This window comes from Sinocyclocheilus grahami, unplaced genomic scaffold (assembly GCF_001515645.1).
Source record: "Sinocyclocheilus grahami isolate Dianchi unplaced genomic scaffold, SAMN03320097.WGS_v1.1 scaffold457.1, whole genome shotgun sequence".
NCBI lineage: Eukaryota > Metazoa > Chordata > Actinopteri > Cypriniformes > Cyprinidae > Sinocyclocheilus > Sinocyclocheilus grahami.
The window spans coordinates 859,762-883,157 of NW_015505636.1; the positions used below are offsets into that span (position 1 = coordinate 859,762).

A 23,396-nucleotide genomic window follows, 5' to 3' on the forward strand; every position below is an offset into this window, starting at 1 on the left:
ACTGGGACGCCATGTCATCCGGACTAAAGAGGACAAGGACAACCCAAGTTGTTATCAGCGCTCAGTTCAGAAGCCTGCATCTCTGATGGTATGGGGTTGCATGAGTGCGTGTGGCATGGGCAGCTTACACATCTGGAAAGGCACCATCAATGCTGAAAGGTATATCCAAGTTCTAGAACAACATATGCTCCCATCCAGACGTCGTCTCTTTCAGGGAAGACCTTGCATTTTCCAACATGACAATGCCAGACCACATACTGCATCAATTACAACATCATGGCTGCGTAGAAGGAGGATCCGGGTACTGAAATGGCCAGCCTGCAGTCCAGATCTTTCACCCATAGAAAACATTTGGCGCATCATAAAGAGGAAGATGCGACAAAGAAGACCTAAGACAGTTGAGCAACTAGAAGCCTGTATTAGACAAGAATGGGACATTCCTATTCCTAAACTTGAGCAACTTTGTCTCCTCAGTCCCCAGACGTTTGCAGACTGTTATAAAAAGAAGAGGGGATGCCACACAGTGGTAAACATGGCCTTGTCCCAACTTTTTTGAGATGTGTTGATGCCATGAAATTTAAAATCAACTTATTTTCCCCTTAAAATTATAAATTTTTCAGTTTAAACATTTGATGTCATCTATGTTGTATTCTGAATAAAATATTGAAATTTGAAACTTCCACATCGTTGCATTCTGTTTTTATTCACAATTTGTACAGTGTCCCAACTTTTTTGGAATCGGGTTTGTAAATCAGTTGAAAAATAATTGTACGCCGGTGTCTTCTGATCATCGACAAAATCCTCACACAAATCTTTGTATTTCTGTTTAAACTAGGAATATAACATCCATGGATGGTGGATCGGAGAGCTGGATGGTGCTATTGGCATAGTCCCCAAGGAGTTTTTACATCCTGCTTATATTCTATGAGGTACTTACATTCACAGGCTCATTCTACACGATTACTTAGCTTATGAGATTAAGAAACTCAACTTAAACTGAGAGTGAGAAATTGTCTAATTGTCATATATTGGATCTATCTATTAAATTGCTTCAGCATTAAATCCAATCCCTCCATGCTGACACCTGCTGGAAATTATTGCAACTACAAAGAAATGGCAGCATTATTTTAGATTCACACATTTAGAGTATATTCTTCAAACTGGTGTTAATTATTTTTCTCTTCTAGGTTTGCTTTTTGTGAAGATCAAAGAATGTTCAGTGTTATAACACTTCAACACCTGTCATGGTTTGGAAACTGGCAATGATTAGATTAGAATGTAAAATGGCATTTTAGTTCATTTCTAGAACCTAAACCCTGAGACCAAATCAGTTTTTTTTGTATACAAGCCTTGTTATATATTGCATGATTAGTGTACACTAAGAGGCTTGTCTAAATCTGTCACGGTTTTCTGATTTGTTCAAACATAAGTCACATTTCTGCAAATGGTATACATGAGAAAAATGTTAGTAGTGCAAGAACTTATCACTTATCACATAAAGTCTGTGTTGTATTTCACCAGCATAAATTATTGAATTAAAAAAAAAAAAATTACAATTTAGGCCGTGACTACAAAAGAAGCATTATTATAAGTTATTATTTAGTATGTTGAAAGGTCTTCTTACCTGGATTTCTATTTGAGATCGTTTAGTTCAGTGTTCTACTAGCCATTTCAGTTGATATTACTCCATGGAAATAACCTGTCATACCACAGTTTAAGTAAAATAAAAAGCCTTGCCACTTTGGACTTGTGTACTTTTTTTGTGTAAAACTTAACTACTTATATTCATACAGGGACTGCAAATCAAATTAGTTCTATAATATGGATAATAACGAGTAAAAAAAAGCACAACAAGAACAGCAGTTAATGACGTGCCTTAAATGTATTGTAAAAACAATAGTTTATTCGGCAAAATGTATCACTCTCAAAACTGGACAAAAAGAAACCATAAAAAGCTTCCAGAATTTGATGAAGCAGTTATTTCAGATGAAAATATAATATTCCACCACGTAATAACTGTCAGCACACATTCCAAATAAAATCTTGTACAATAACTGCCTCGCTTCCACTTCAGCCTACATGTACATTTCAGGTGAACAACGTAACCTGCTTTAGTGAAATACAGCATCAATAAGAGCTTCTCTGCTGCTCGACCGGAGAAACCGACCTTCCTGGGTAGATCCATAATCCCTTAACTAGGCTCAGAAACACTTGAAATGGAGAACTACATAGAATTTGGCTTTGCACAAAAATAAATGAAATCCACTGTTGAAACGCTTCTTTAATTAAATAAAGAAAAACAAATCTGAGACAGTTTCCTCGGGACGCATGTTCAGGCTCTGCCTTTATACATTTATACTGTCCGCTAAGAAACAAAAAGAAAAATCAAAATGGGCTCATTTTAAAGGGTTTAAAATAGTGACAATATTTTACAATTCTATCCTAAATGGCATGTACTATCAGGCCGGATTGAGCGGTCCTTCTCTTGGCCTGGGTATAATGGGTGACAGGACTGCTCTAAAACCACCTGAAGGCAAAAGCTAGCTCCAAATGGTGGAACAACGGGCCAAGAATGAAAGGGAAGGGGGATCTTAGTACAGAGCATCCGAATTGCTGCTCCTCGGCCTCTTGATCTTCTCGATGTTCTTCAGGATCATGTCATGTAACGTTACCTGCAAGACAATTGCATTTTATTAAATCAGTTATCACAACAACTCCCAGACAGCACATACATACTGACTTCTTTCTGTACATCAAAATAAAGAATCTTCAAAATAATTTGCATTATTACAGTTATAGCAATACTTACATATTGGTTTCTCAGTTCTGACACTATGATCTTGAGGCTGATGTATTCTTTCTCATCAATCTCTGAAACCGTGCGACGATAATCCTCCTATAAATCAAAATATATATTATACATATATAAAATAACTACTGAATTCCTGATCTAAATGGTATGCGTGTACTTTAGATACAACTTACAACATGAGGGTATTTTGCTATTTTGGATACCAGCTTTGCCCTTGTGATATAGTACCTGTAAAACAAAAAATGAAGGAACACTAAAGTGTCTAATTCTTAATTTGACTAACATTGATGTGTCGTACCTGGATATCTGATCCAAGAAAGAAGCCGCTTCCCCTTCCACTGTTCTGAGTTCAGCTACCGTCTCCTCCTGTTATGAAGACAAACAGAATCACAACTCCAACTAAATGGCTGACAATTTCTTTTTCATTTGACATTCAGGGACAGGACCAAAGATAAGGAATAATTTCTTTTAAATGACAAAACAATTACAGCAAATTGTGAGGAATCACTGCTTGTTCTTTTATATCTGCCTACAGCAAATGCAGCTCATGTTGTTACAAGGCTTTCAGTGTAGCAAATGAAGACCTGAAAAATGTGACACCGTACCTGAATTGAGACGCCAAAATTGTTGCCATCTTCTATTCTTGGGATTAACAACTGAACCCACATCTTGACCTAAAAAACAAAGGAAATTACATTTATCTACAACACTTTTAAAGAGTGAGAGCATGTCTGAGATTTTGGTTACATGGCCTTACCGTGTTGCATTTTTCTATGAGAGTTCTGATTTCAGGCTTGACTTTTTCAATCAGCTCCACCAGCTTGCCATTGCTTTTCATCATTCCACCAGGCATGACAAAGACCTTGGTCCCACCAACTACAAACAGAAAGGCGAGACATTACCATTTAATCTAACACATTTTCAACTACATCTGGAGGTGGTCGAGTAGATAAACTCAAAATGTATTAAACCCTGTTTACACCTGTATATAGTGTTGTCAACTTGAGATCGGATTCACAAAACGCATCTTAATACCAGAAGTGAACAGGGCAACAGGATAATGTAGGGAAGTGTTTTGGTACCAATGCGTTTCAAATTTATTTGAGTCACTTGCCAAAATCAAGATGCTGTTTTCTATTAGGCAGGAAAACTCACCTTTGTCATCTCCTGCACCATCTTCGAGTTTCCTCTTTTTAGCATTTGAGAATGTCCTAAAACTTGTCTTACAAATGATACTCTTTAAAAATATTTAATAAGCAGACACTATTTGAAAAAAAACGAATTACTGGTTGTCAAATGTAAAGCTTATTATGAAACATTTTCCTTCTTCTGTGTGCAGTGTTTGTCCATCTTGCATCTTATGTGAGCCATGTAGTCATAAACACGATCCCAGCCACAACCTAAAGAGAACAAGGACTCCTCTGTCTGTCCCTGAACGTGGAGTTACTCCGGAACCCAGGCAAGCCAAAATAAACACTTGTGTTCAGCACGATGTTGTGTATTTTTTAGGGCTGTTCAAATCCGAAATGTTAGGAAACCAATCTGATTCCAGTTTCTGGTTCTGGGATCAACTCTAGAATTGATTCCTAACATGTTCACCTAATCTGAACTGAAAAAGGCTATTAAAGAGGAGTCAGCTCCCTTTGATGGAATCAATTCCATCGATTTGAAATTGAGTTTTGATTCCCAACACCTCAGGATCAAGAAATGATTCCAGCCCTAGTATCTTCTCCTTAGCCTGAATGGTGTTAACTTGCTAGTTGAATTTAATTAATTAGGGCTCCTTCTCAGGTTTCTGAGGCGGGGTGACAGGACGGTGCGAAAAGCAGAGAGACAACGGCTGAAAGCTGAGCGGAGGCAGCTGAAGGCCGAGGTGAAGGAGATCAAGAAGAAGCTGAGGCTGGAGAAGAGAGGTCTGCTGTGGAGTGGAGCCTCCAATGGGACCAGCAGCTCGGGCCTTGCCCCCGCTCCCGGCACATCTCTTGGCCCAGGATCAGCCCCAGCTCCGGCCCTGTGCCCAGACCCTCAAACATCCAGTCCAGAGTAAGGGCCATACTGAGAGGGGTCAGGGCTGGGTTGACCTCCCTACCCAGCCCAGAACAATCATTATCAAGATTATCACATTGTCTGTTATAGTTGAGTTATCGCTGGCAAGTGGATGGAACTACCTCAAAATGCTACCCGCTGCCTTTATGTATTACGTCCTTTTTGTACTTTTTTTGATATGAGCTTCAAGGAAAAGACAGACGCTGAAACAAAGCTGTTCTGACGATCCTCTGTGCACTCAAACCAGGGGTCCCAAGGTCTCCTGCTCCACCTTGGTGCCCACAATGACTGCCATGTTTCTGGATGAGAATCTACCAGATGGCACTTGTCTGGAGCCAGGCACCAAGTTCATCAAGTACTGGAAGATGAGGAACACTGGCAACATCAGCTGGACTTCGGATACCAAGGTACTTTTTGAAACTCACCATAGCTTGAAAAGAATGTGTCTCCACACATGTCGTGGGCTGCGTTTGCATGTGTGTTGTGTCTTTTGTAGTTGAAATTTATGTGGGGCAACCTGACCCTGGGATCACGGGAGCAAAAAGAAGTCGCAGTGCCCTTTCTGCAGCCGGGTCAGGTCGGTGTGGTGAGCGTGGCGTTTGTGGCACCCCTGCTGGAGGGCACCTACACGTCTCACTGGCGCCTGGCACACTGCGGGGTGCAGTTTGGGCCAAGAGTGTGGTGTAGCATTGTGGTGGTGCCAAGTGCTGAACCGAAACCAACCCACTGCAGCAAATCACTGGTGAGTCAACTTTAAGCCACAGTACGTTAATGTTTTCAAATATTGCCGGTTTAAGAGTTAACGGTCATGCCAACTGAGATCAAATACTGTAATATCTTCTCTTCTAGAGGACCGAACTTTGTCTAGTGAGGAAAGATGGCATGTTCTGGTCAGGCACCAGAGATTGTGAAGCCTCCACCAGCTCCCGGAGAGAATACTTCATCCCCTCTGTGGACTTATTGACGGCACAGGTAGTGCGTTTTTCGGACACAAAGACGCCACCTTATGTTTGTTCAATGATGTGTGCTTAACTAATGTCCAAAGTCTTGTTGTTTTCCAGGATCTGTTGTCCTTTGAGTTGCTGGATATAAACATTGTGCAAGAATTAGAGAAAGTCCCAGCCAAAACTCCAGCTGGTAAGGCCTCATTCTGGTCACAATTATGTAACATTTCCTCAGGGTCTGTTCCTCAACGTCATGTGCATAATTAGTCTGGCCTCATTTTTAGAGTAATTGTGTAATTTCCTCAGATATGACCTCCTGTGTATCTCCACTTCCTCATCATGGACCCTTGTTTGGAAAGCATGGAACGGGGTTAAGCAAAATCGAGGCTGGACATTCAGGCAGGAAAAAAAGTCAAGGTTAGAGCATCTTACAGGGTTCCCACACTTCTTGAAAGTACTTGAATATCGGACACATGGATTCAAGGCCTGGAAAGTACTTGAAAACAAATATAGGTCCTTGAAAGTGCTTGAAATAAATTTGAAATAAATTTTGTTTAGTAGAATGGTGCTATTTCAAAAATGTTCCTATATGTGCTGTCAAAGGCAAAATGAAACAGCGCTAATGATTGGGGTGGAGATGGGGTAGCGCGAGAAAAAATCTTAGCATGCGAGCTGATGCGCACATTGCGCAGCCCTGCATGAACCTATGGAGAAGCAGTGCATTTGTGACTGAAAAATACTGCGTGCGACTATGAAAAAATATTTAGGAGCACCAGTGCAAATGACCCAGTCAGCATATTTGTGTTTGCGCTGAGGGGAGCTTTAAAGGTTTCTATCGTACTTCTGTGTTTTTGCAGCGGTGAGTAATGTATCACAGACATATCTGTTGATTCCTTGAACACAATAATCAGAATCCACTCACTGCTCAAAACGCCGTTTTGTTCAGTGCTGAGTTCTGCAAGCTCACGAATCCTCTCATTATAACAAACAAAGTGTAGACGGTGTGTAAATAAGAGATTCACTGTGAATTGTAGAGAGCTGCGTTGATTATAATGGAACTTTGTGAGATTGCGATGAACGAAGGAGAGTGACATCTTTTAATGATTAAGAGAGTTTGCAAATTATATTGATTTAATACAACAGTTCATTAAACAAGAAGTTAATATTAAGTGACTTGCATTGTCTGAACACTATTGCCTGATTTTGCTCTATTTCGTCAATGAAAATAGTTTCAAACAAAGTAACAGCTGAGCCGCTGCGCATCTCCATTCAAACAGTGTTGTTTCGTTTACGTATGAATGGGCGTTTTTAAACAAATCTGATTCAATTACCCATTCATAAAGAGTCACTTGCTTCGTGTTCCTGAATGAATCAGCCGTTCGAACTAATCAATTGAATGAATGATTCAGTGCTAAAATAAGTGACTTGCCGCCACCTACTGGCAGTTTTACTTTCATTTTAAAGTATCTTTTCTGTTATTTAAATCATTTAATATTTCTATATTCAAAATTTTATATTTAAAACATTAACCTCAACATGAAGTTATGAATTTAATTGCACTCATTTGACCGCAGAGCCTCATTAAACCATCTGAAAATACACTTACAAGTTACTTTCGTGTTCTTCTGTGCCACCTCTGTAGTACAAATTATTTTTTAATACTGATTTCATTTGATTGGTAACTTATTCTTATTCTACTTGTTTTTATTCTGTTTTAATTAAATAATAAAAAAAAGCTTATAAATATAATATTTTGAATCTGACAAAAGATGACAATTTTAATAAAGTTAGAAAAATGCCATTACAAAGGTAAAAACAAAATTCCCTGTAAATCACTTTGAGTCAAATATCATCTCGTATTGGGAAGGCTAATATTGGATCAGAATTTTTGATTATTGATTAGAAGGTGCTCCTGAAATTTTTTTGACTGTGCTCCTAAAAAGAAAAGTAAGCATAGAGCCCTGTTTAACCACTTTTTATTAATTTAAAAATTGAGAAATTCTTTCAAATTTAAATCTTTTACAAGAATTACAGCAAAAAGTTTGATGCCAGAATATATATTTTTATCAATATTTGAGAAATTCAAAATTCCTTTGAACACGACTGCTCAAAATGGTCTAAATTTATGCAACCTACACATTCAAAACCTCATTACTCTGAAATTTTTAATGTAAATGTTAAGTGTAAGTGAAAAGTTAAGTACTGTAAGAGGTCTTTCATGACGCTACATATGCAGTTGAATTTGAGCGGTGCTTGATATAAAATAAATGGTGCTTTAAAAAGTCCTTGAATCTGGCGTTCATGAAAGAGTGGGAACCCTGAACTTATGTGGAATTTGAATTACTGATTTGTAGTTGCATCTAACAACCCCTATTGATTATATCGAAGTAATGACTAAATAGCAGGATAGTTCCTATAAAGCTGCACTGAAGCAGAGTTATTCATAAACTCGTAAATGCGTATTTGACGTATAAACTGTTTAAAAGTTTGGGGTCAGTGAGATTTGAATGTTTTTGAAAGAAGTCTCTTAAGCCCATAATGGCTGCATTTACTTGATAAAAACAGTAATATTGAACTGTTTTCTATTTTAGTATATTTTAAAATGTAATTTATTCATGTCAATGCAAAGCTGAATTGGCACATGATGCTTCAGAAATCTTTCTAAAATGCTAATTTGATGCTCAAGAAACGTTTCTTGTTATCAATGGTGAGAATATTTGTGCTGCTTAAAGAGATAGTTGACCCAAAAATGAAAACTCTGTCATTAATTAATCACCCTCATGTCGTTCCAAACCTGTAAGACCTTCGAACAAAGGTCTTACGAGTTTGAAACGACATGAGGGTGAGTAATTACTGACAATGTTCATTTTTGGGTCAACTATCCCTTTAATATTTTTGTGAAAATGTGAAAAGTTTTTCAGAATTATTTCATTTATACAAGGTACAAAAGAACAGTATTTATTTGAAATAGAAAAGAGTGTCTTAATTGTTGCTTTTGATCAGTTAAAGTATTAATTTCTTGACCCCAACCTTTTGAACGGTAGTTCAAAATTAACTTGGAAGGACTTTTGCCAATAAATGACAATACACCTTTTTTTTTCTCACTTACTTTTCTACTAAAACTTCAGAGTAGCACAAACAATGTACCAGGAGGATAAATGACCTCTAATTGTTTTTTTTACATTTTACAACCAGATTTAAAATGATCTGTTTATGAATCATGGGCAGGTTATTGATACTGATGTGGCTTGTTCTCTGTTAGCATTGCAGCCTCAGAGACAGAATGAACTTCTGGATGTTCCTGGCAGTGAGGAAGGAGATGAAGACATCAGTGGGACCCAGTTTGTGTGCGAGACTGTGATTCGCTCTCTCACTCTTGAGGAGGAACCAGAGCGCAAGCCTCAACGCAGGACTCGGCCCAACATGAGGAGGCATGACGGTGAGCTTCCGTCTGCTGTATTAGTGCTCGCTCAACTCAGAGCTTTGCTTATTTGTCCAATAGATATTTCAGATGCCACTATCATTTTGCTAATTTAGCTTCTAATTATTTTACAGTTCATGATGCTGCTCGCTTTCAAGAGATATCATTACTGGTGAAGAACGACAGACCTCTGGCAATCATAAACAGGCCTGAGGCTCCAGTCCCTGTGCCAAAGCCAGTTATAACAGAGGAACCTGCCATGCCAGGTGCGCATGTTCTTCCTTCGTTGTTTGTTTTGTTTTGTTTTTTAACGTCACTGTCGCTTAGACATACTGAAAGTGCAACAGTTACTATGAAAGCAGTGTGCCCTTCCGCTTGGGTTTGCTAATAGTAAACTTTTCTGCTTGAGCTGTTCCTTCTTTCAATTTACTCTTGGTTATTTTCACAGTCTTTTCAGAAGCATTGATTGGCTCAAATGAAAACCTCTATACCGACCCAGCTGCACAGGACGAGAATGAAGAGGAAGTGGAACAAAGTGGACATGAAAAAGAAAATGATCAAGAAAAAGAGGAAGAAGCAGGAGAGTGGGATGAGGTGAGCAGCCAGTTGTCCTCTGCCTCATCAGAGGACTACATTGTCATCCTGCCTGACTGCTTCGATACTTCCAGGCCCCTGGGAGAATCGATGTATAGCTCAGCAATGTCCCAGCCTGCAGTCCCTCTTGCCAACGAGCCAGAGGTACGGCAAATCCAGAGTACGGCCGAAGGAGAAAACAAGGAGCCCATCCCTGTTCCAGCTATTCAAAACAGCCTGAACCGGATGCTCTGCACCTCTCAGATACTGGACACTCCTCCTCTAATTCCAGAGATGGTACCTCCACCCATAGCTCTTTCGCCAGCCCCATCTCTTCGAACCCACAGGTTAAAAAAAATTCAGAGAATCCTCAAAATCTAGAGTGAATGCAATGTATTATTATGCACTGACTTTCATTTGTTTTAAACGCTTCATGATTCTTTTGCAGATCAGTGAGATCTCATGATCTTGAGTCAGGACCAGGGGCCTCTGAAGACAACACCTCATGTCAACTTGACGATGACTCAAGTGGTGAGTTTCCATGTCAGCTAGACTTGGTTTCAGTTGTGTGAAGAAAAAAAAAGTATAAATCAAACTTAGGTTAAAGTTTCTCGACTGTATGCAACTGTTAACAGTCATACAATGTTATAATTTTGGCTGAATTGTTTTTTTAAAAATAAATAACTAATAAATAAATATAAACATACATTCTAATGACTTTTTATTTAATTATTGTTTTATTAATTTTTTTTGTTTGTATGTGTGTGTGTGTGTGTGTGTGTGAAATTATTGTTTTGGAAGTAGTGCCAAGCATTTTTAGGTTAAAAGTTTTTAAAGTGTGAGGAGGTATGAAGAAGTCACCAAGAAAAAGCAATAAATACAATTTAAAAAATATATTCAAAGAGATGTAAAAATGATTATTTAATTATTAAATGTTTATTATTATTATAGGCGGTCATATATTTCTTTAGTTTTGTGCCTTGTTTTATTCAAATAGTCAGGAAGACTGTCTTTGACATTTTAACTAAATGTTGTGTAGCTAAACTAGTTATGTAGCTTTGAGCCATTTAAAAAATGTTCTTTGCCCTAGGTTGCAGATCAGATCATTTAGAGGCCCCTGTTAGTGCCTTTGAGACCTGCGGCTCCCAGGATCTCAGGTAAACCAACACCATGAGGTCATCCTTTTGAGCTATTGTTCTGCTTCCATGCATTACAGGCATCACATTATAATATTTAGTTCAGGATGCATATATTTCAGGAAGGAGAGAAAGATCAGGTTTTAAATATCTACTTAAATGTAGTTTTTTTTTAATGCACCTTTTTCTCAAGCTGAAAGCTTGCATGCAGCAGAAGCGGTTGTAGCTCTGCAGGCAATGTTTCCTGTGGTTGACCCACAGCTTTTTTCTTTGTTGTCATAGTATGGTTAACATAACACTTTTTTTTTTTTTTTTTAAATATAAAAAATATCTTTAAATATGCACACTGTTTAACACAGTTAGGTCAAGTTATGGATGTTCACTTAGCTGTTTCTCTTCGTTTTGCTTCATGAGGGTTTCATGAATGTCTCTAGTCCTTCTGTTTTTTTGGCACGCTACTATTATGACACAACCTTTTGTTTCTGTTTTTATTCTTCTGCAGGGCACGTCACGGTGGTCTGACAGAGGGGCTGGTGAAGGGAGCTCTCTCTGTGGCTGCCTCTGCTTATAAAGCACTCTTTACAGGCCAGAGCACACCTGCACAGGTGAGATATTTTTCCTCATCAGTGCACAACACACTAGACCAGAGCATAAACAGCCACCATATAGTGACTTTCTTTTTATTACACTACCGTTCAAAAGATTGGGGTCGGCAAGATGTTTCTGAAATAAGTCTTTTATGCTCACCAAGGCTTTATTTGATCAAAAATGAATGAAAAACAGTAATAAGGCCTAGCCAGTCTCCCGATCTCAACCCCCTAGAAAATCTTTGGAGGGAGTTGAAAATCCGTGTTGCCCAGTGACAGCCCCAAAACATTACTGCTCTTGAGGAATGGGCCAAAATACCAGCAACTGTGTGTGAAAACCTTGTGAAGACTTACAGAAAATGTTTGACCTCTGTCATTGCCAACAAAGTGTATATAACAAAGTATTGAGATGAAATTTTGTTATTGACCAAATACTTATTTTCCACCATAATTTGCAAATAAATTCTTTAAAAATCCTACAATGTGATTTTCTGGATTTTTTTTTCTCCTTTTTTCTCTCATAGTTGAGGTATACCTATGATGAAAATTACAGGCCTCTCTCATCTTTTTAAGTGGGAGAACTTGCACAATTGGTGGCTGACTAAATACTTTTTTGCCCCACTGTATTCCTGTGAATTTTCAGCAGCCATTACTACAGTTTTCAGTGTCACATGATCCTTCAGAAATCATTCTAATATGCAGATGTAGTGCTCAAGAAACATTTCTTATTATCAATGTTGAAAAGTGTTGCTTAATTTTTAAATGTTTTTATTTTCAGGATTCTTTGATGAATAAAAAAAGTTCCAAAGAACAGCATTTCATTGAAATAGAAATATTTGGTAACATTATAAATGTCTTCTTTTCCACTTTTGATCAATTTAATGCATCCTTGCTAAATAAAACTATACATTTTTTTCCAGAAAAATCTTACTTACCCCAAACCTTTGAACAGTAGTATACTATTTCTAGAAAACAACTGTATGCGAACTGTATGGTCCTGTGTTTTAGATACTGAATCATGGTAGCTGCATCATGCGTTGTGTACTACAGTCTGGATTTTCTCTAAATCCTAGACTTGGCATGTGAGTGACCTTTAACCTACTAACTTTGGTTTGGTTGTCTTTCAGCGGCCTGCTGTTGACCCAGCCTGCGAGGATGCCTCCATGATGGCTGTACTGCAGGAGATGGGTTTCAGTAACCAGCCGCTCAATCAACGGTTGCTGAGGAAGCATCACTACAATTTGCTTGATGTGGTCAATGAGCTGGTGCAGTTGACCGACAGCGAATGGCACATCTCAAGACATTAGAAAGCACCGAGCAACCTCAATAAAGTGTAAGAATTGTAAATGATTTCATCGTGTTGCAGCATTCTGTCAGAACAGGAGTGGGGTGATGATGAAATGATCTCTGATGTTGTTTTGTTAGAGAAATAGTTTGGACACTCGAAAAAGAGAAATGTATCGCTATAACTGACCATAGCTGCAATGATGCAATTACTTGATTGTAAAATTTTAGTTTCATGTTTATATAGGACATTATGAATGGGGAAACAACATAAGGTTTATTAGGCAGTCTTAATGCTTTCTTTATTCAGTGTGTGTGCTCTACTAACACGTATAGACCGTTGTTAGCTAGGCTTCAGGTATCTTTTGTACTGCTTGATTAGATAAGAGGATAAATTTGAGACAATGCCCAGAGGGTTTTGGTTTGTTTGAGCACTTTTGCCTCTCAGAGGAAAGATATAAATAGAAAAGCCTGTATTGATTTGGTTATTTGTCACAGTGACCTCTATATTTGTATATCTTATTTTAAATCACACTAATTCTTATGTCACACTAAGGACAAACTTATAGGAATGTGCAATGAGTGTTTTAGTTATGCTTAACACAACCAGTGATCGATTGGTCAAGAGTTTTTGCTAGGCACCAATTTTGGACATCTTTGTCATCTTCATGTGCAATGTATTACTATGAACTGAAGGCTTATCAACATGGCTTTGTGTGTCCAACACAGTGAATAAAAAACATTCCATTATCATTTCTGTGTGTTTGAGTTATTTGCATTGCATAAGCATGAATCTTCTTGCTATTGTAAAAATCACCCCAATCAGCAAAACTTGTTTGGTTAATGTACACGCATCGGACTTGCTGAAACAACAGAATGTTCTAAAGGTTAAAATAGTTACTCCTTTAGTCAGCTTCCTCCTCTGAGCACAGATTCCCCAACCCTCAAGATTTTGTTTTTGCTATTTCTGTTGATTGTAAAATAATTTTTATATTCGATTCCCAGAGCCTTACTGGATTCTATTATATTGTATGGTGTACTGGAAGAAGAAGATCTAATAGGAGTCCTTTGGGATTTTTTTGTTTAGAAAATAAATAAATTTCACTTCTCTTAATATTCTAAATTTGTTAATTTTCTTTCTTCACACAACACATTTAGAAAACCTCTACAAAGGCTTGACATTATTTCCAATATAATCATTTTTAATTAAGTATGCAATTCCCTGCAAAATGCTGTTGTCTCTAGCGATTGTCCATAAACACGCAGTATTGATTCTGAGCAGCAGATGGCGACAGCTGAAGAGACTCAAAGAGGGAAGTAGCTGAGTGCGCACTCCAGAGTTCATGCACGAGTCTTGAAGGAAAGTTGCGTGTGGTGTCTAATATAACTTACGAAACAAATGACATTACTCTGCGGGAAACAGTAAATCGAGATATCAAACAAGAATGTTTCGATGAATTGACGGTAGGTGGAAAAGCATTTAGTAATGTTATGACACGAGAAAATGTGTCATGACGTTGGTTAAGGAAAGTGACATTAATTCACCCAGTCTTTTGTGATTTAAAACAGCCAAACCGGTCTGACTCTGTGAGGTTGAGTGTGCACTTGTTCCTCTCTTAAAATGTTGTTAGTTTTACATATTATGACTTTGTTTTAAACGCATAAACGTTGCCTATCTAGACGCGTTTGGAGTCAGCTTGAATGGTTACAAATGCTTTCTAGGCGAGGACAGCTCACTTCATCAGTGTTGTTTTGATGTTTTACAGCTTGACGAAATTAACTTAACTAACGGTAAATAAGTTTAAAATGTCATCACCTTTAACTATCATAGTTGTTATTGTTTGTAACGTTGGGTTATATATAATTGTAAATGTTTGCACTAATGTCACGGAAACTGTGCCATTTAAGGTCTTTGATCAAATTATGAAACATTAATTCATAATGATCTTTGGAGTTTTATTGTTCATTTGGGGCCATTTTACTGTAGTTTTACAGTGGGACCTACAATGGATGTTCTACACTCGCTTTCACCCTAACCTTAAGTAAAAGACTTTCTTTGCAATTACGTACCTACCAACAACAGACAAACCGTAGTGAAGCTCTCTTACTGTTTATCGTAGGTCTTTAGTTTTGACCCTTCATCTTCTGGAAATACAGCATTATGTCCCAGAATAAAAATGGAGAGAAGCGGAGGCTTTCCAAATGGTTGGACTATGGCAGCATCAATGGAGAAGGACACACGGATCCATGTCCTACCTGCCAGGGCACAGGACGCATCCCGAGAGGCAAGTTTCAGTGATTCTGTTGACATGAAGTAACTGCATTTACTAATTTTCTTATTATTGGTTGCAAATAACATTTCATTTGTAGTTTTGGCTTTTAACACTCACCCTTATTCTGTCGATCTTATCTTGACATCCTCAGGTCAGGAAAACCAACTTGTGGCAGTCATTCCTTGCAGCGACCAAAGGCTGAAACCTCACCACACGTCAGTATCACTATGACAAGTAGACTATCCTTTAATTAATTTATTCCCTTTAATTTTCAGTTTCAGGGATTTAAAAAATGTGCTTTGTAATGTCAGTTTTCTCAAAATGATGTACAACATGGTTTTATGTCCCACAGGAAACTGTATGTGTTTATATCAGTGGGGCTTTGCCTCTTGATCTGCTCCCTGATCCTGTTTTTCCTCTTCCCACGGAGTATGGATATGTCATCTGTAGAACTAAAGTCATCTATGGTCTATTTCACTCCAGATACAGTAAAAATGGTGATCACGGTAAGCGAGTATATAAAGAACACATTAAGATTTGCCTGATGAATTGCAGTGTATTTATTTTTGTATAAAACTTGTAATCCTCTGTCCATATTATCCATTCTTCAGCACGAAATGAACCTTACCAACCAAAACTTTGTCGGTATCACAGCTAATAATCTTAGTGTGCAATCATTCATTTTCGAGACGGTGGTTGGCAACAACAAGTTGCCCGATGTCACCATACTGCCTCCTCGATCACAGAAAACGGTAAAACTTTATGCAAACTTGTATAACATAAATGCGTTACAAAAGGCATCTGAAATCTAGGAAGAATTTTTTCTTTAAAGTTTCTAATCCTCACAATCAACACAAATCTAAAATAAAGATGTCATTCATCTTTCTTTCATCTTTCAGATTAAAGTTATAGCTGACATTGTTATTGATGACTCTGGCCTTAAGTAAGTCATATCTTTATCAATAAGGTCTTTTAATTATTATGTACTGTTTTCCATTATAATCCCAATGTATATGACATCATGAACTCTCAAATACACACAATATACTTAAAAACGTTCATTAATGTCTGTTCCTTTCACAGTAATTACTGCAAGTCACGTTCCTTTCAGATTCACACCTTATTCTTGCATTTGCAGTAAGTATTCATCTTTATCTTATCAAAGTATGCAGCTTTATTTTATTTTTGTTAGCATGCTATTTGACTGAATCACCGAACACTGGTCAGCATTTGTTGACGTATTTGTATCTAATGCTATTCACTATCAGTATTTATTCAACAAAAGACTTGTATTTCAATCCACATGTAATGTTAAATCATGTTTGACAGAACTGTCAGCAGTCACTGATATTGTACATTGCCATATAGAGCAGCTGGACAAAATAAAACAGTTCTACAGCTAGTATACAGCTAGTAACAGTCTGTATTCCATGTAAAGTTAAATATTTAAATCGATAATATCTAGTCACTAGATCTGTTGAATCTTACTGATACATTATAGGAACAAGTTTACATTTAGCCACTGCAGTCGGTCTAAAGAAATATGCAGCGATGTTCATCTAGGCATGACACATGCTTGTAATCATGACTGACGTCACATACAATTGCTTGTGCTTGTCAGTGTTGGTTCTCATGCAGGTGGATGAAGACCACTAGGGGGCCTCAACAACCTAGAAATTTGCAGAGGCTCCCTAACCACTGTTTTAGACCTCACAAGCATAAGTTATTGTATTCATGTACCATGAAATGTTCTCTAGAGATCAGTTTTTGTAAAAATCCTTACAACTCAAATTTGTCATAGGTCATGACACAGAAATTGTCACAGTGGTTAAACCAAGTGAGATGTTGTTTTTTCCCCCGACTGTCAGTCATGTGAACTTTGTGCACTTTGGTCTATATTGAAATTGTATAGGTTATAAAGTGTATGACATAAAACAATACACGCCATAGTAAAATATATAAACTACTGTTCAAGTTGGGGTCATTTTAAAGCCACTCCTTTCTGTTTTATTCATGTTATTTCATGTGATTTTCAGCAGGCATTACTCCAGTCTTCAGTGTCACATGATCCTTCAGAAATCATTCTAATATGCTAATTTGATGCTTATATTTTTATTATTTCAAGTAAAATTGTTTCTTTTCTTCACAGACTGACAATCAAAGTCTCCTACCTGTCCCATTCAGAGCAGATGTCTACAGATGCCTATGAGTATATTGACTGTGGAGTGAATTCAACTATACCTCATCATTTTCCTCTGCTTTGAGACGAAAACAATTGCCAATGTATGGCCATGAATGCTGATGTTATAATAATCAGAATAGGCTGCTTTCAAAAAGATTGCCATTTTATGTTATAGTTTATATATATATATATATGTAGTATAGTTTACTACAGTTCTTTTAAATGGTTTTTGACTATAATGATAGTAACATATGATACAATGTAAATATCACTGGAACCATGAATGTGCATTGTTAACGTAGACCACTTTTCTTGTATGTCGATTTGTTAATTAGTGTTTACATGATATAAATGTGTTTTAAAATTGGCACAACACGAAATTGCACATTAAATGGCCTGCATTTTATTTGTTGAGAATTCTTGAGCAAATCCAACCAGAACTGTTAGACACCCGGTTCTGTTTTAATTACGATTATTAAACCCAACAATAAAGTCTGGTTTTTCGATGAAATACACCTTGATATTGGAGTTGGTGCTATCCAGTGGTCTGGCCTTCATCTTCACCATTGCTGGGAATACTGCAGAGACTAGAGCAAATGAAGCACACATGTAGATGCTGCGTTTTCTGGATCGTCTCCACATTATAAGCTCTTTAATTATTCACTGTGATATTTCGCATTGCCATATAGTCAAAATAGTAAAGTTAAATATTTAAATAGATAATGCCCACCACTGGAATTGTTGAATCTCACTGATACATTATAGAAACGAGTTACACATGTTTAAATTTAACCCCTGCAATCTCTCTAAAAATGATGCGGTTATGTACTCACTGTGTATCTTTTGTTCATCTTGTCATGACACTTGCAAATGCATTGCTTGTCAGCCTCTAAAGAACACAAATAATATGTTTACACTGAGGATGCCATATTTTGTTAATTTTGTTTTTTAATCATTTAAATTCAGTCAACTGTAAAGTGGTGACTCTTATGTTCTCAATGATATGCAATGACCTGTTATTTTGAGCAGCTTTACCTTGAGACTCACTGGACACTGCAGGCTCACAGGGTGTCATAGGTGCCATAGACTCTTCTTTCTTTTTATCTTGGTTGCCTGCCTAAAAAAGCAATACAAATCCAAGCTATATATATGAAAAATATATTACAATTGAATATATATATACAATTAGGATTTTTAACATGGGCACCTGCATAACGCTAGCAGATAATCTGCGGTCCAGCACCTGCTGACGGCGACGGGCCTCCCAGTGCATGGCTGACATGCTACACCACCCGCTGGCCTGTAAGAGAGACCAAGTCAATGAGAAGTAACCTGAGACCATTTCCTGATTAATGAAATTCAAACCCAGATGCTGAGATGTTTCCTTTGTCATGATTACACTCATAAAGAAATAAACACTGAACTGATTTCTTAGCTGCTCATAAATGTTGACACTACAGGTCAGAATTGACATAGGCAGTAGCCTATATGCAATAAGGTAAACAAACCATTCATAACGTAATAATGCAGTTTTAGAATTGTAGTGTAACATTTATTAGTCTTGACCTGTGCCATTCATCTAGTGAAAGTCTGATACCGTTACAACACATATGTATGTAACAGGCAAAGTAAAAGCATGCGACAGTTTGTCCTAATTTAAGACAAACTACACTAAATAATATAAGTTCTTAACAAAATGCCAAGAAAAGCTAATTTGCAGAGCAGTGGACACAATTTACCAAGTCCTGATGTTCTGCAGATCCGCACCGAACTCTGCGTCCGAGGACGGCTTTGCTGGTTTCCTAGCAACCTTCAGTAATAGCTCACAACGTGCTGACGAAACACAGCCCGATTGTAGCGCATGCTACGTCATTTCATTGTTTACTTTTAGTATTTTAAATGACAAACATTCAATAAAACACTCTTAAAAGCAGCAGAGTTGATTGAAAAGTCTGTAATACCACGTAACTTACATTTAGTTCACAGCCTTTTGTCAAATTATTTGACGCCTGTAGCCAGTTGGCTATAAAACACAAAACGCATTTAAAGTATATATATTTTTAAAGTGTAAATCTTTAAAAACGTGATGTACCTCTTCTGCTTCTGATTCAAACAGTATTCAGCATTTTAGCGCATTGTGACGAACTACTGCTGAAACGTTAAAACGTCATTGCAACTTATATTAAAACCACAACGTTTTTTTCGTGCTCTGCAGGCACAGACAAAAAGTTACAATATCTCCGAGTTGGTAGTGTTCAAAGTATATTTTTGTGATGTCTAAATCTATAAAAACGTGATTTTTTGACTTCCGTAGATGCACTTTCTGATGCAAATAGCATAAGCATTTTAGCGCATTGTGCCAAACGTATGTGGTTACTGAAACGCTGTTTGAAACGTTATTGCAAAAATACATTAAAAGCCCAAACTTTTTTCGCACTCGGCATGCACAGACAAAACAAGATACAAGATCTCCGGCTCGCCACAGAGAGGTGCTGTTCGGGCAGGAAACAAACACGACTTGACATTGGCTATCTCGCCGGTACAGGACGGTACAGGACGGTACGGACGCCGAACAAACGCTAGAGGGAGTAGCGAGGGCGGGACGAGGGGCTCGTCTGACGTCACATGCGGGGATCGTTGATCTAGAGCTCGCGCGCTCAGCTCCACTTTCATATCTGAGGTCACTGCTATCAGAGGGGAGAGGGACTCTGGAAAAATGATCATTGCTTTGAGTCGTTTGGATAACTTTTTAAAGTGAGAAATGGAAACGATGCCTGTTACAAGATAAATATTAGGTAAGCGATGTAACGTTAAATGTTCACATCATTTTACAAGATAGGTTTTCGTTCTTGTTACACTGCGGGTTTCGTTCTCAAGTATGTGCTGAATTTACTCGACAAAGCTGTTTTTGATTTTAACTTGCAGTCTGTAATCTTTTTCATGCTTTTTCTTAAGTTGTTTCGAATAGGATTTTACTGTTTCAACTTTAAATGCTCTAAGGTACCAGATTTCATAGTTTTGACAGTTGTGGTAATATTACTTAGACGTTGACATACCCAACATTTCCATTTAAACTATATGCGTAAAAATCAGTTGCAGTATAGAAAATGATAATATCCATGTTCAAATCTGGTTCTCTCAATTTTGTTAGAAACTATCTGATAAGACAACATCTAATGTTGCTATCTGTCTCCTAAATAGGTCAAATAAAGATAAAGATAAAATTGTCTTTTTTTTGGAAATCTATTTCTGTTTTGACTGTTAAGAGGATTTGGTGCTGCAAATAAGCATACACAGCAACCTCTAGGCTCTCAATTACAGTCTTTACTTTTTTTGTGTGTTAATTTTAATTTGAACCTTTCAGTGAGCTATTGACACCAAAGCCTTTTTACTAAGTTAATTTAGAGATTTTTTTATCATATAGAACGAAATACTTTTTGTCTGCTTTTGCTCTAAGGCAAAGTTGTAAATAACTTCCATATCTGTGACGATAATCAACTTTTGTTTTCTCTTTAATTAGGGTCCACACGGTGCCTCCGATCTTACAGCACCTCTGTCTGTCTGCAGTACCTTTGAAGTAGGTGCAGATGCCAAACACTTAGACAAATCTACTTCTCCTTACAAGAGGGTGCGAAAACCAAGTTGCCATGGGAAACCAGTTGACAGAGATTGCCCCCAATACACCGTTCCTGCCTAACTTCCAGTCCCTCCACGTTGTGGTCATTGGTTTGGACTCTGCAGGCAAAACCTCGCTTCTCTACAGACTGAAGCTGAAGGAATTTGTTGAAACTATCCCAACCAAGGGATTTAACACTGAGAAGATTAAAGTTCCTGTGGGAAATGGCCGTGCCATTACCTTCCAGGTGTGGGACGTGGGTGGTCAGGAGAAGCTTCGGCCTTTGTGGAAGTCCTACACGCGGCGCACGGACGGCATGGTCTTTGTTGTGGACTCCACGGAGGTGGAGCGCATGGAGGAGGCTAAGGTGGAGCTGCACAAGATCACACGCACGTCAGAGAACCAAGGAGTGCCAGTGCTGGTGTTGGCTAACAAACAGGACCTTCCAGTCGCGCTGCCTGTTTCTGACGTGGAGAAGGTTTTGGCTGTACATGAACTGAGTGCCTCCACCCTGCACCATGTGCAAGGATGCAGTGCAGTCGATGGGCAGGGCTTACAGCCGGGTTTGGAAAAACTGTATGAAATGATCCTCAAACGAAAGAAAATGGTGAAGCACAGCAAGAAAAAAAGATGAGCTGAACAGGACAGCATATTTGCGAAGCTCCCCGGTTGTCGGATTTTGCATCGAATCCCTGAATGAAGGAAATGCTCCAGATGGCCCAGTGGTCAGGAGAAAACTGATTTGACCTTTATGTGTCACACAGTATTGAACTGCTTTCTTCCATGCCTAGTAATTGCTGTGCAGCTCCCCTTTGTAATCAAGGAAAATGTGACAGCATTGATAGGCTGTAGTTTCAGCAGAATATAAGCCTACGTCCTTGCCTTTTTTCTTTTTTCAAGCAAGAAAGAGACTAAATAATAGCTTGGAAACATTTCACCAGACTTCAGACATAATTTTTTCCACAAACGTTAGGTTGATTGCCAGTGCCGATATAATAAAAGGCCATATAAATGTTCACACTATGCTAGTTGTGAAACTGAAGTCGAGATTCACTCTTCAGAGATCTACATTTTAGTTTTGTTTTTACATGCTGTAAATAGTTTTTGTAATGCTGTAGAATGAATAAATTATAGACTGCTTTGACACAGTCAGTGTTTCAGAAGCCATATCTTTTATACCTGAGGCTGAATGGTATTTGCTGATATGATAATCATATTAATTATAATTTATTTGATGATACCTGATCCTGCTCTGTATGTGCTGTTAGCCTAGAAAACATAAAATCACACTAATATATATGACATAAGCTTTTCATTCGCTGTGATGAAACAGAAAACAGCCCCTATTAAACTATTAATAGAGCAGCGCTCATGATGATGTCATCTGTGTTCAGGGAGAGCATCCCACAGGAAATGCATTGATGCTGAAAGAACATTGTTTGATGTAACCTTGGTGTTATAGCCTAATTCGGAAGCTGAGCCTAGAAATGGGCGGAAGCAATATTATATCACATTTGCTGACACAATATACAAGATTTATTAAACACAAAACAGACAGCGGGTGATAATTTTTAATGCTGCATGGGCAAATGTAGTATTCTTTTGGGGTTTGCATTGTTTTAAGAGAGCAAATGGTTTTTGAATGTCCCGACCCCCACCAATGCACAGACAGACAAATCTATTTACTTTGCTATCAACTTCCCAGTGAAGCAGCTGCTTTGCTCTGATTGGATTAATTGGTGCTCTGGGTTTATTGCATGAGGAGACTGAAACGGGGCTGATTTATGAGATCACTGAATGTGGAAACTTAATCAGACCTCTAGGCCTCTGACAGGATGATATGTAACTTGCCATTTTGATAATTAGTTTAGGAATAAAATATTTGCTATACTATATAACTTGTGTGTTTTTCTAAACATTATATGTGTTACATTTCAGTGGCAGTGCCTATTTTTCCAAACAATGGACTGAAATAGACTGAAATTCATCCATCAATTTCCAATATGCATCTGCTGTGCTGAAAGGGACACCACCAAGTTAAATGTTAAAGATTTTATTGATCTCAGGGGTCTACACCCTGCCTCCACCTCAGAAAACAGATGCTTGTCAAGGTTTCTGATCCACGACCTCTGGTTGTCAATACACCACGAGTATCATCACATGGGTGGAGCTCTGAAGACGAAGCCAAATGTCGTGACAGACCTGGTTTCAGTGGCATTTCGCCTAACTGGTTCTCTCAATGTTATCTTAAGAATGAGGCAAGTCACCCTGCTGAGCTAGTTAATTAAGAAGTGGCACTGTCCTCTTAAGCTGAAGACAAACAGTAATCCTCTCTGAGAAGCCGGATTTAGTTATGTAAATGTTTGTCTAAATATTTTATTATAATGAAGTGGATTTGAGTCTTGTAAAAAACACAGTATTTTTAGGCTTAGATGTCCTTAAAATGCATCAAGGCTCTGAAAAAGTCTTATGTAACAAAGAGCTGTTCCAAAGCATTCTAAATTGTTCATGTCCCCTCCAGT

The 23,396-nt window shown here is 38.0% G+C and overlaps 5 protein-coding genes across 6 annotated transcripts in view; 4 read left to right on the forward strand and 1 right to left on the reverse strand.

Moving 5' to 3' along the window:
• skap1 (src kinase associated phosphoprotein 1) overlaps positions 1–1,733 on the forward strand; it is a 41,174-nt gene extending 39,441 nt beyond the window's left edge. The window contains exons 12-13 of the mRNA XM_016234703.1: positions 836–929; positions 1,188–1,733. Coding sequence (XP_016090189.1) covers positions 836–928 — 93 coding nt within the window. The 3' untranslated portion in view covers position 929; positions 1,188–1,733. The remainder of the gene's footprint in view (positions 1–835; positions 930–1,187) is intronic.
• Positions 1,734–1,867: 134 nt separating this feature from the next.
• psme3 (proteasome activator subunit 3) lies at positions 1,868–4,008 on the reverse strand. Its single transcript, XM_016234714.1, has 7 exons — positions 3,968–4,008; positions 3,570–3,688; positions 3,418–3,486; positions 3,111–3,178; positions 2,986–3,040; positions 2,810–2,896; positions 1,868–2,672 (listed from the first exon to the last, which is right to left on the reverse strand). The coding sequence occupies exons 2-7, from the start codon at positions 3,663–3,665 to the stop codon at positions 2,592–2,594; spliced, it is 456 nt and encodes a 151-aa protein (XP_016090200.1). The 5' UTR covers positions 3,666–3,688; positions 3,968–4,008; the 3' UTR covers positions 1,868–2,591.
• A 114-nt stretch (positions 4,009–4,122) lies between these two features.
• On the forward strand, positions 4,123–13,556 carry LOC107552731 (next to BRCA1 gene 1 protein-like). The gene is made up of 14 exons (XM_016234704.1): positions 4,123–4,271; positions 4,604–4,855; positions 5,106–5,265; positions 5,355–5,600; positions 5,708–5,830; positions 5,920–5,995; positions 6,109–6,219; positions 9,065–9,241; positions 9,358–9,489; positions 9,672–10,143; positions 10,245–10,327; positions 10,887–10,953; positions 11,435–11,537; positions 12,647–13,556. The coding sequence occupies exons 1-14, from the start codon at positions 4,123–4,125 to the stop codon at positions 12,824–12,826; spliced, it is 2,331 nt and encodes a 776-aa protein (XP_016090190.1). The 3' UTR covers positions 12,827–13,556.
• Positions 13,557–14,088: 532 nt separating this feature from the next.
• On the forward strand, positions 14,089–17,437 carry tmem106a (transmembrane protein 106A). 2 transcript variants are annotated; one of them, XM_016234753.1, is made up of 8 exons: positions 14,089–14,267; positions 14,924–15,088; positions 15,228–15,291; positions 15,429–15,582; positions 15,688–15,828; positions 15,976–16,019; positions 16,160–16,213; positions 17,226–17,437. In XM_016234753.1, exons 2-8 carry the CDS (start codon positions 14,965–14,967, stop codon positions 17,338–17,340), a joined length of 696 nt encoding a protein of 231 aa, XP_016090239.1. In that variant the 5' UTR covers positions 14,089–14,267; positions 14,924–14,964; the 3' UTR covers positions 17,341–17,437. The 2 variants fall into 2 exon arrangements, with proteins under 2 accessions (XP_016090239.1, XP_016090240.1); XM_016234754.1 differs by having other exon boundaries at positions 14,961–15,088.
• A 2,496-nt stretch (positions 17,438–19,933) lies between these two features.
• Positions 19,934–22,018, forward strand: arl4d (ADP-ribosylation factor-like 4D). Its single transcript, XM_016234755.1, has 2 exons — positions 19,934–20,053; positions 20,779–22,018. Exon 2 carries the CDS (start codon positions 20,906–20,908, stop codon positions 21,506–21,508), a length of 603 nt encoding a protein of 200 aa, XP_016090241.1. The 5' UTR covers positions 19,934–20,053; positions 20,779–20,905; the 3' UTR covers positions 21,509–22,018.
• Positions 22,019–23,396: the final 1,378 nt, after the last annotated feature.